The sequence below is a fragment of the Falco naumanni genome, chromosome W, assembly GCF_017639655.2.
Source record: "Falco naumanni isolate bFalNau1 chromosome W, bFalNau1.pat, whole genome shotgun sequence".
Taxonomy (NCBI): Eukaryota; Metazoa; Chordata; class Aves; order Falconiformes; family Falconidae; genus Falco; species Falco naumanni.
The window spans coordinates 3,279,775-3,292,844 of record NC_054079.1 but is presented as its reverse complement, the minus strand read 5'-3'; the positions used below and the strand labels follow the sequence as shown (position 1 = coordinate 3,292,844).

At 39.4% G+C, this 13,070-nt stretch overlaps 1 protein-coding gene across 1 annotated transcript in view; it reads left to right on the top strand.

Moving 5' to 3' along the window:
- The window catches only part of LOC121080701 (protein mono-ADP-ribosyltransferase PARP8-like), a 149,703-nt gene that overhangs the window by 104,461 nt on the left and 32,172 nt on the right, over positions 1-13,070 (top strand). The window contains exons 13-14 of the mRNA XM_040578837.1: positions 376-429; positions 533-628. Coding sequence (XP_040434771.1) covers positions 376-429; positions 533-628 — 150 coding nt within the window. The remainder of the gene's footprint in view (positions 1-375; positions 430-532; positions 629-13,070) is intronic.

Below are 13,070 nucleotides of genomic sequence, written 5' to 3'. Positions count from 1 at the left end.
GTCATTGAAGCCTAAGCATATAGCACATATTTGGACAGACAATACGAAGCTAAAATTTAAAGGAAATTACCAAATGCCAGCTTATGAGAATGGAGTGAAGGCACTGGTTTTTCCATTTGAGATTAAAGGTTTTGGGATGCTGAGATACAAAACCTCATCAGATTTAATAACTAAAAAGAAATGCTAAAAGTCTATCCCACACTCAGAAAACAGTAAAAGGATTGATTATTTGTAATGGTTTGTTTATGCAAATAAGAGATCTTTTTAGATGCAAATATTGTTTAACATTATTTCCATGCAAAAATACAAATGTTTTACCATTTCCTAATAATTAGTCTACCAACACTGAAGTTGCCTGAACTTTTTTCCTTGCAGCAAAATTATGGTGCAAAATGCATTCTGGTACAAGACCGTGGCTTTCTTGTGCAGGTAGGATGTCATATCTTACCCATTTATGAAACACTGTGGAGTATGAGCTGACTGTTAATTATTTTTAAGCAGATGTTGTTTTTCTCATTTTCATTGTTCTCAGACTATTGAATTTGCTGAGCAGCGTATACCAGTATTGAATGAATACTGTGTAGTTTGTGATGAACCCCATGTGTTCCAGAACGGTCCTATGCTGAGGGTAAGTGGTGTGCTTGCTGGGATAAACAACGCATTTTCTAATGTCTTAAATAGCAATGGATTATACAAACCTGTTATAAAATTATTACATTATTTTAGACTTGTTTAATCCTAATATGCTTTTAAGATGCAAAAATGTAATGCATATTAACTAGATTTTACTTTAAATTTAAAAAAATGTATTGCAGGGGAGATGGAAAGCAGAAACATAAAAGAGGGTTGCATTTCACTGAACACTATTGTGCTAGAGTAGTCATAACCAGAAAAGCTAGAGGAAGTGCATTAGAGTGCTTTCCTGGTCCTCTGGTACTCTCTTAAAAGCTCAGGGTCATCTCAGTCCTTTTGCTCCTATCAAGCCATGACCAGGGTATTCAGATACATGGGTGTTAATGCTTCAAGATCATGAAGTTCTTCTGAAACTCCTTTGTTCATGGGCTACTGGAATGAATCATCCTCCATAATGTGATAAAAAAGGCAGTAGAAGGGGATGTATCTGATCTAGGAGTGACCTACCTAGTCCATGGGCACTGTTGTGGTTCAGTATGCCCAAGGACTGGACAGTTACACAGCTCTTCCTTCCTTTCATTCCTGTATAACTGGGAACCTGGAATTTTGCATACTGAACGTTGCACCCTCTCATGCTGCTGGTGACTGCATAGTAAAAAAAGATTAAGATTGGTCACGAAAGACACACCTTGCCTGGAGCTACTGGATCAGTGCAGCTTTATAAAAGAATATGTAGGAGAATAAAATTCTTACCTTTAGGACTGACCTTGCAGTTTAGAATCCTTCTTGTTTCACCTGTCCTGAATCCTATTGAAACCTGAGTAACCTTAAAAGACTAAAGCCATGGAAAGTTAATACCAGTGTGTGAATGGTCTGACACCTCATCTGCCAATTTCTTCACAGTGTGGTGAGCAACTACACATAAAATGAAGCAGACATCATCTATGATAGTTCCATGGAATTGAATTCAGGAAGGTTATTGCTTACGTGATAGCAAAAGTCACCTCAGCATCATCCCCCATAACACTCAGTGGCACTACAGTCAGGCGTTCTGACTGCAGTTGGGGTATGTAAATAGGCTGCTAATAGGATTTGCAAAAGCATCTACATATTCAATTAACACCATTTTAAGTCATGGTTAAACCTCTGTACTTTTGAAAATCCTATCAGGTGTTTATTTGCCTCTTCAAGCTCATATCTACATTTTAAAAACATGTTTTTCTGCCAGATTTATCAGCAACCAAACCCTGATTAGAAACCTATAGAAAAAGCACCAGTTCCTTGTCATTCATCTTTGAATGCACTGCTATGCATATTACCTGTGACAGGATGCGATAAGACATATTGAATAATATATGATATTTTAATAATATAATTATTTAAATCATTGGGGTTTATCTGTTGTCCATAGGACAAAGCAAACAGTAGGATTTATTCCTGTTCATGTGATGAACTATTAAAGGAAAACAGAATGGAAAGTAATCTGCTCTAAATTTAAAAAATAATCTAATTCTTCTTTTTTTTCCCACCTTAGAGCAAAATCCCTCAGAATGACTTTTCTCTGTCTTCAGCTTAAAGAGGGGTCATTTTAGCCATCTGCTCGAGAATCTTTCAGTGCTTCAAACAGAGGAAAGTGTAAACATGTTTGCCACTAAACACATATTCATCAGTGGCTTTGCAAGCAGCATAACCTAGCAAGCTTTGCAAAAATGAAAGGGTGTCCTTATATAACCCAGGGAGAAGGAGATAGCAGGAAGAAATCTAGCATGCTCTGTGTATGCTTGAATGACTTAATAAGCAACATATATCCATTAATGAGTTTGCAGTTCTGTAGAAGATGAGGAAGGATCTCAGTTTGAATATAGCATGAGTTTGCCAAAGGGTCTTAAGGAAGTTTATGCTTTATTCTACTGAGAGCTCTGGCAGAGGCAGCCTAAAGTAGTTAATTGTAGGGTTTGTTTACATGCTTCAGCTGCACACACACATACACATACATACATACATACATATATAATGTATGTAAAGGGAATAAAGAATGACCCAACTGAAAAAGCACTTTATGTTTAATACTGCTGCAACAGCAGATCTCAGAAATACAGTACTTTATTAAGCAGAATGCAAGGTGCTTTCATTTAAGGTAATGCTACATGCAATCTAGCCTTGTGTCACTTAATGGATCCCATATGATGTACCCCTAGCCTTCATAAAGAGCTTTAGAGTGTTCATGATTTCGATACCACAGTAACTTCATCAGATTTCATAATGATCAGAAACTTGCTATGATCTGCTTATATTTTTAGATTCCATGTTTTGATCCTGTTTTATACAGATATCCATATCTCAAAGGCATTACTTAGGCTCTAACTGTAGTTGGTTGTATCACAAGAGACGCCACAGACTAAATAGTTCTGGATGGTTCAACAGTCTCTTCCGTTAAAGAATAGCTCCTCCACACAGATGCACACAGGGTAGTGTCTGGATATGTGTATCCTTAATGATGAGTTTCCCTTCTGGACCTTTTTTCAACAACAAAGAAAGCATATGAATTTATAAAACCATAGAAAATTTATTGCTTGAGAAGTTCTTTTAAAATGTATTTAGTCTTGATTTTCTGGTATTTAATGGAGTTTTACGCAATTAAAAAGAAGCCATATTCATTGATGCCAATAAGGAATTTGATTCTGTAATTCTCCAGTATGTCAGCCTGACACCTTTCATGAACTATAGCATAGTTTAATTGTCTTGAAATGCAGTTTAAAAAATTTAACAATTGCCATCACACAATAATTACATTATTTTAATACTGTAAACTCCCATAACTGGGTACAACTTTTTGTGCTGGTTATTAATGACTTCCATAATCCTTATGTCTCATCCTCAGGACAGCTGAAGATCGCAAGTGAAACTGTGAGATAGTTTTTCCTTTCTGCAGATTTGCTCTACAGGCTATGTTTTTATCTTAGTTATGCAATATCTTTAAATCAGTCTCTTTCAGCACAAGCTTTCTTCTCAGTATTGTGTGGTCTGGTTTTAATATCTATTTCAATTTGCTTTGCTTTCTTAAAAACTTGACATCTTCTTTCTAATAAGATAAGAGCAACTTGACAAGAAGATGTGTCTTTTTGTATAACTTAATTTAGACACTAGATCCATATGACAGACATACCATTGTATGGAAGATGTCTGTTGCAGAACAGCTTCATAACACAATTACATACGTTTGGCTTTATGCTCTTGGATGCCTGTCTTTCTCCAGAGCCCATGGTACTAATATAATCATGCAAATCATAGAATAGTGTGGGTTGGAAGGGATGTTTATAGGTCATCTAATCCAACCGCTCTACAATGATCTACCCTGTTGGTTCAGGGATCCTGTTGTACACTGGAATCTTTGGATGTTGTTAGGCTATTGTCACGTGAAAAGAGGGAGGGGGGAAATCCTCTCAACCCCAGGTGTTTTATCTGTCTATTAGCACCCCAGGAAGCCGAGACCCTTGTGCCTGACCAGTCTGTCAGCGTCCTGTTACAGGGACCCTTCACTGAACAGTCCCACTGGATCAGAGGGCAATTTGACTGACTTGTTCAGGGAAACACGCCAAAGCATTAGGGGGACCTTTCAGCGGGTCTTCCCACTTTGTTTAAATGTGTTACCTGCTGCTGGCAACTGGTAGCGCCCACAAAGGACTCACACTAACAGTTTACGGAACTCTCTTTATTATAAAGTCGTGACAAGTTAAGATTCGTAATTGCCAGTGATAGGGACTGTCTGCAAAAACAAGCTTGAAATGATACACAACCTAACTATATACAACCAAAACCTTAATTACTAATGACAGCTAGAATGAGTTAGTTATTTAGCATGCATAAGTCAAAGTTCTTACCCAATAGGCATCCCTATGGGGGAGAAGACAGGTTCAGCCCATCAAATGATCCTAGAAGTTATGATGGAATCTTCCCCTAACTTCTCCCCTCATCTGTCCACTTTTTATACTTCATCGTACATTGCATATTAATTCATCATGCACAGGACTGGTTACAAGTTTCTCACTTTAATGCAAATCAGTACGCATCCTCAGATAGCACTATTGAAATTCTCTGCTAACTACGCATGCTCCTCAAGCAGGGTTTTGCCCTCTTTTGGGGGGGCTATTTGAGTTGGAGGTCATGATCTCCCACTACCACTATTATCTTTGTCCTATTTTCAACTAATTTTCTGTTGATGTCAGCGGATTGCAACATCTTATCATCCTGTTTCCTCTTATAGCCTGAACTTTCCTCACTTGAAGGCTTCTTTCTGCATAACTTAGATAATGGTGTTCTTTTCACTGTCTGTTCTCATGCTCCCCAAGGCTGACTCCCTTGATTAAAGTCCCTTCATTCATAACAATTTTAGAGTGAGTCAGCTTGACCTAGGTTTGTGAACACTAAATCAGAGTTGGGTAATCCAGGAGTTTAGACAACAGTTCCCACTGCCCTTTGGACTTATTTCAGTCCAGGACTAGCCCATTTCCATCACATTTAGGTGGAGCTTGAGTGACTCTAGTCATACATATTGTTGTTACTAACTGGTATTGTGTGCCCAGTGAGGTGTAGTAGTACCTTGGAGGCAGGTAACTTTGGGAGGGAGGTGTGTGTTAGTATTACAATGAGATTATTTCATCTGAGGAAAGTCATTTCACCACAATTGGCTCAGCCATGGACACCTCATGGATTCTTCATGTGACAACTGGTATGCAGCTTATCAGCTGTGTGGTGCCATTAAGTTCCCCTTACTGCAGGGAGTACGACAGAGCATTGCCGCAGGGTCTCCACTCAGCTCCATCCTCTGTCACTCCTATCAGCATGTGCTGAGCTGGCAGGACGTGTTACTTAGGGAGCCATGGTAAAGCAGATTTCGTGCATGCCAACCATCCTGAAGGTGATAGCTGTATTTTACCCTAAAAAACTTTCTGTAATACTATGCTTCTATTAGGATCCAATTTTTCTCTAATTCCCCCCCTCGAGGTGATTTTCCCACAGCTTAGTCACTTATTGAGGGTAAATAAAGAGGCTCTCTTAATTACTTACTGAAGATGCATAAAGACAAAATTCTTAGATTTCTCTTGGGAATTTCTTTACAGAACAAAGTATGGATCTTTCAGGACAACTAGTTTTCTTTTGAGATCCAGAAGTTCCCTGAAATACAGAAGACCAGAATTACAGATACAGTCCCTATGTGTACTCTCCAAGTGCATGTGTAGATAAAAACACATTGTGTAGATGGGGTAACTTCAAAACACAAACTTCATGCTTTCATAAGGAACTACAGATGTATTACTGTGAAGGGGAAGGACAAAGGTTCTCTGGAATGGAAGAAGGAGTCTTAGAAAAGTACTGTAACACACTTCTTTTTATAAAGGTCCATGATCCATTACTTCATTCGATCCTCTTTTTAAAAAAGCCAGTAAAGTAGGTGACGCATTCCTGTAGGTATTCACACCTTTCCTGTATGATATGAGGATGAATGTAATTTCTCATCATAGCATGTTCCTTTAGTATTTATTTCAAGAGCACAGTGAGATCTAATGACTATTTACAGTGCACCCAAAGTTATAAAAGCTAAATTGGATGTTTAGAGATACATACTTACATAGAATGCCACTGAAAACTGCAAATCCCCTGAAATTGCTGCATGGCATGATATACAGTCTTTCTGCAAAGCACAGACAAAATTAAATGAAAACATGGATACTAAGAAGAAAAAGTATTATTTAACCTCTTGAATAGCATAGACTATAGTATTTCATGCAGTTATTCCTAACAGTGATCAGAATCCTACATATTTCACTTTTCATAAAAGGATTAAGAAACAGCTTTGAAAACATTAGCAAGTGTTGGGACTGCAGCCTTTATATCCAAACCGTTCCTGTTTCTCGTGTAAATCACAGAGAAAGAGGCTGCATCCTCCTGCAAGGTGATCTGTGCTGCACAGTTCTCAGGAGCTCTGTCATCAGTCTTCTGAAGTAGCTCAACTTTGAAAAACAGTGGGAAGTACAAGGTTTTGTGCTGAGGAGAGATGGAGAAGGCAGACCTGGTAAACCTACTGAAAACAGTAAGAGTCTGCTCATTTGAATCGTTAGACAGCGCCTCGTGTTACTGTCTTTGAATTTGTTCTCAACAGAGAAGTTGTTTAGATGAGTGAAACATGGACTATTATTTGTTTGCAATTAATGGCTAGATTTGAATTGTTTCAAAAACATATTTCAAAATGCTTTTCTCTGACATTTTCAAACAGTTGGTATCTCATTCACATGTGTTGTTAAAATAGTTAAATAGATTATCCTGATTTCTGTCAAACTACAAGATTAAATATTAGAGGTAAATTTAGGAAATTTTGACCTCCACAAATCCCATTCTGAAGTACTAAGATATTCTCCCATGGGGCAGGTATATCTAGTGAAAAGCCCCTGAAACTGGAGCTTGTTTCATCCACTGCTTTTCACTGGCTTTTGAATATCTCCAAATGTAGAGACTCCACAACCTCTCTGGGCAACCTGTTCCAGTGCTTGATAAAGCATTAGAGAAAGTTAATTTTAACTTTATCTAAAACTTTAGATAAAGTTTTGATAAAGCTAGTCCTGTATGACAGAATAAAAGGACAAACTGACTTCCAAAGGTCTTTCTAAACTATATAATTTGGTTCATCTAGCTAAAAAATGTATTTTGCAAAGCAGATATAATAATGTACTAAAGAAACTTCAAAATTATTTGGTTCTATATTAAAAGGCTATTAACATTTTTTTAATGCCATATGAAATTCTTCCTGTTACTTTAGAGCTGGTAATAATATTCTAGGGAAGGACTATGTTGCATTTTAATAATAGTAGAGAGATATCTTGTTTTAGAAATTCACCATGTGATAACAGAACTTTTATTATAAACATTTAAATATAATGAAATCATGAATCATTAATAAAAGTGGTTATTATATTTAAGATCTGATTAAGTATGACAAAAATATATTATCATATATTATCATATTTGAAGACTGGAAGAAAGCAAATGTCACTCCTGTCTTCAAGAAGGGCAAGAAGGAGGACTCAGGGAACTACAGGCTGGTCACCTTCACCTTAATCCCTGGGAAAGTGATGGAACAGCTAAGCCAGGAAACCATTTCCAGGCACATTAAGGACAAGAAAATCATCAGGAGTAGTCAGTGTGGCTTCACCGAGGGGAATCATGCTTGACCAACTTGATAAATTTCTATGATGAATTGACTAGCCTAGTAGATGAGGGGAGAGCAGTGGATATTGTCTACCTAAACTTCAGTAAGGCTTTCAACACTGTCTCTCATAAGATCCTCATAGACAAACTGTTGATGCATGGACTGGATGAGCAGACAGTGAGTTGGACTGAATACTGGATGAATGGATGGCCTCAGAGGGTGATGATCAATGGCACAAAGTCTAGTTGGAAGCCAGTAACTAGTAGTGTACCCCAGGGTTCAATACTGGGTCCAGTCCTGTTTAATATCTTCATTAATGATCTGAATGATGGAGCAGAGTGTACCCTTGGCAAGTTTGCAGATGATGCAAAACTGGGAGAAGTGGGTGATACTCCAGAGGGTTGTGCTGCCATTCAGAGGGACCTTGACAGGATGGACAAATGGGCTGACAGGTGTCTCATAGAGTTCAACAAGAAGTGCAAAGTCCTGCACCTAGGGAGGAACAACACCAGGCACTAATATATGCTGGGGGCCACCCAGCTGGAAAGAGGCTTTTCAGAAAAGACCCTAGGGGTCCTGGTGGACACCAAGTTGAACATGAGCCAGCAATGTGCCCTTGCAGCAAAGAAGGCTAATAGTATACTCGACTGCATTACACAATAAAATTGCCAGCAGATGGAGGGAAGTGTTCTTTCCCCTGTACCCAGCACTAGTGAGGCCACACCTGGAGTACTGTGTCCAGTTCTGGGCTCCTCAGTACAAGAGAGTTGTGGACATGCTGGATAAAGCCCAGCAAAGGGCCACTAAGATGATTAAGGGACTGAAGCATCTCACATAGGAGGAAAATCTGAGAGAGCTGTGACTGTGTGGCCTGGAGAAGAGAAGGCAGGATCTTATTAATATATATAAACACCTGAAGGGAGGGTGCAAAGAAAATGGAGCTTGGCTCTTTTCAGTGATGCCCAGTGACAGGACTGTCATGACCCGAAAGGAGTTGTTTAGGATGACCTCCCTCCCTTTGGGACCAATGACCAAGTTTGTAATACCCTTGGACTGAATTAAGGTGAAACGACACCAACTAACCAGTTCTATGATTTATTAATACAAAATACAAGACGTGGTTAGATACGATAGCTCAATGGTGATTAACTGGATAAGTCCTGTGCCACACATTGTTACTTAGATCTGGTCACTATTCAATAAAAAGAAAGTGGGGGGGTGGGAAGAGAAGGCGATATCACCACCCATGGATCCAGTAGCATCTGTCGTGACTTGACAGACTTCCCTCCTGCTACCCAGAGCAGGGAATCCACTGAGGAGATGAAGACATGGACTCCTGAATCCCACCAGAAGACCTTTTATTAGTCCAAAACCCACTCTTATATATTCTTATTTGCTGTTCACGCGCACCATACTAAAATATCAGTGGTTAATCAATACTGTTCATGTGCTTCTTAGCTACATATAATCGGTTAATTACTAAGCTACAAACACACTGAACTTCTTGCATTTTTTCACTCTTCCTTCTTATCTCTGTGTGTTTCATGTTCTCAGCCAGCCATCAATGTGGCATCATGCATCCACTCCAGCCTTGCTTCCTATTCCATTTCTCTTCTGGGCGTTCAGCCAACCTTATCTTACTTTCTGGGCATTCAGCCTTCAAGGTCCTTCACAGGCATCATGGCCTCCAGCACTTGCCATAAAGCTCTCTACAATTCTCCCTTCTTTATTTTGAACAGAAACAATATACAGGTTAAACTGCTTTTGAATCATAGATCTTATACAATTCAACATACAGGGAATAATCATCAATATAACCACAATTACCAATAACAACATTCCTCCGCGTATTGTAAGCTCCTGCAGCTATCCGGTGATTCCCCATGACATAAAAAGATTCCGCAACCAATCTCCCGATAGTTCATGCTGTAAAGTCCTTTCACATGTCCTTCAGTTTTTGTAATTGACTGTGAATCAACTCCAAATGGTCCGAAAGGACAACACATTCCTTCAATATCCTCACACCCATGTCCCTGTGCTAATAATAAAAAATCTATTTCTGCTCTATTTTGAAGCGTTGCATGTCTTATTGATCCTACATCTATGGTTAATTGCGAGATCATATTTGCTGTCAAGTTAGTTTGCTTTGCCATATAGCATGCTATTTTATCTATGTCTCCTAATGCTTTACATATTGCAACATTGGGGATAAACATGGCTGCTAACACTCGTGAGGCTTCTTCCCAAGTCTGTACTTTTGATTTGCAGTTTTTTGTTGTGATTTAACCCCGGCCGGCAACCAAGCACCATGCAGCCACTTTTTCACTCCCCCCTCACCCAGAGGGGTGGGGAGGAGAATCAGAACGGAATGTAAAACTCGAGGGTTGAGATAAGAAAAATTTAATAATCTAAACAGATTAAAAAGATAAGAATAACAGTCATAACAATAACAATAACAATAACAATTAGGATGGAATGATGGGGAAAAAAGGGTAAAATCCAAAGAAAGGGAAAAGGAAAAAAACCCCAACAAGTGAAGCACAATACAACTGTTCACCACCTGCTGACCGATGCCCAGCCAAGTCCCTGAGCAACAATTCCCCCCCAGCCAACCCTTCAAGTTTATATACCAAGCATGACGCTCCGTGGTATGGAATACCTCTTTGGCTGGTTCAGGTCAGCTGACCTGGTGGTGTCCTCTCCCAGTCTCTTGTGCCTCCCCAACATTCTGGCTGACAAGGCCCAAGAAACCAAAGTCCTTGACTTAGTATAAACATTACCCAGCAACACCTAAAAACATTAGTGTGGTTATCAACATTTTTCTCACATCATAGCCAAAACACAGCATTGTACTAGCTACTAAGAAGAAAATTAACTCCATCCTAGCTGAAACCAGGACATTTGTATACACCCCTAGATCTCGTCACTTTTGATCTTTCTTACTTCTAGTGTAATTTAACAGCTCTGCCATCTTGGGTACAAACATTGTCAATCTGCCTAGCGTGCATGGTCCCCCTACTGGTCGAGATGGGATACCTGGCCAGGCCCTGTCTCCACAGATTAAAAGTATTCCCGGGGGCAGAACCTTTGGTGATTGATTGACATTTGTGGCCACCACTGCTGATGGTGCTACCATTGGCGACCCACACCACCAAGTGGTACTTTTATATGCATTATTCTCTGGATTTATCCTCTGCATATCTGCATCGTTGAGCCGAGGCCTCACTCTTTCCTCTCCAACAAGCTGTATTAAAAGTGTGGCGAGCGCGCCTGCGGCACCCGTTGTTTTCTTTTGGTCTTTCATAAATGTAACACAACTCTGGTTTCCACCTGTAACAAATAAATCCAATTCTTCTGGTTCTAAACTTGTTCTATTTAGGGCTTCAATAATTGTCTTAATAGCAGTTCTACAAAAATTGCTTTCAAATTCTGTCCATCTTTTAATCCTACTCCTACCAAACATCCTAAAGGGGTCCTCTGGGGTCACTAAAGACAAACACATTGAATCTTGTTCTGTCAAAATTGCATGTCACCCACATATTTCTTCTCAGCATTACTTTCCACAAGTCACAGCTCCCCAGACTCTAAATGATTGTCACCATTAAAATCCTCATCGTCATGTTCCATCTTCTGGAAGATCTTGATCCAGTGCCAGTTTGACCCATTTTGCTGGTGCCCATCTTGTTCCTGAATCTGTAAGTACACAAGCATACCCTCGTCCCCAGGTTAATAACAAAAATGGTCCTTCCCATTTTCTCTCATAATTTTTCACCATTACTTTCACTTGTTCCTTGTGCTACATTATTCCAGACGACATAGTTTGCATATGTTTTACAATTGGTGGTACTACATTGTCCCCTGTCAAACGTAAAAAGTTCATTACATATTGAACCTTCATCAATCTGTTCCCCAGTGACTCTCGCAGCTCCCCCTGTTTTTGTTTAGCCAGATATTGTTTCAACACCAAATGGGTGTGTTCAATAATTGCTTGACCTGTAGGTGAATGTGGAATACCCATGATATGCATCACTCCCCAAAGTTCAAAAAATCGTTTGGTAGATCCTGCAGTGTATGCAGACCCATTATCAGTCTTAACTTGTTTTGGTACCCCTAAGGTGGCAAACGCATGTCTAAAGTGTGTTTGCACATGTCTTGCAGTTTCACCAGACAATGCAGTTGCACACATTGTCATAGAAAAGGTGTCTACTGATACATGAACATATTTGAGTCTCCCAAATTCTGCTACATAAGTAACATCAGTCTGCCACAACTGGAGCGCTGCTAGGCCCCTTTGGTTTACCTCTGTGGTAGATCCTTTCACTACACACTGACAACCTGGACAAGCCTGCACAATGGCTTTTGCTTCTGAAATTGAAATTTTAAACTGCTTCTGCAACACTTTTGTGGTCTGGTGAAAAAACTCATGTGACAGCCTAGCCTGTTGCCACAAATTAGGAACTGGTGAAACAAACACAGGTTGTGTGAGTCGATCAGCTTCAGCATTTCCCTGTGCACAAAATCCTGGTAAATTGGTATGACTACGATGACAGATATAATACATTTCTTCTCAGTTATTCAATAAGACCCACAAGGTTTTCAGTTTGTTAAACAATAACTCATTGTTGACATGTTTTAAGAATGACCTTTCTAATCTAGTGACTATACCCACCACATAGGCAAAGTCTGCAACTACATTGATGGCCACAATTCTCCACTTTACAAACACCTCAATAATGCTTGCAATTCCACTATTTGTGGTGATCCCATGATTTATACTACGTGACTTTGCCACTGGTCATTTTCTTTCCAAGTAATTGCAGCTTTTCCTGTCCTTCCAGTCCCATCAGTAAACACTGTCAATGCTGACAGAGATCTTTCTGAACACAGTGATCTTTTCTCTAACCCTTCTTGTTGAACAAATGTCAACAACTTGTGTCCTGGATGATGCATACAAATTTGTCCATCAAATGCAGCTAAAGCTATTTGCAATGGTATGCTATTCTGCATTGCCCACTGCAAATACTGCTCTGTTAGTGGAATAACAATAGTCTCTGGCTCTTTGCCCAACATGTCAACAATTCTGTGCCTTCCCTTTATAACAACATCAGCAAACATCTCTACTCTTGTCGTCAATGTTTTATGTGGTTGATTTGACAAAAATTGCAATTCTAAAATGATCAGTGGTTCAGCTTCTCCTTCCAGCCATTGCATGATCAGTGCCAGAGGTTGAAAC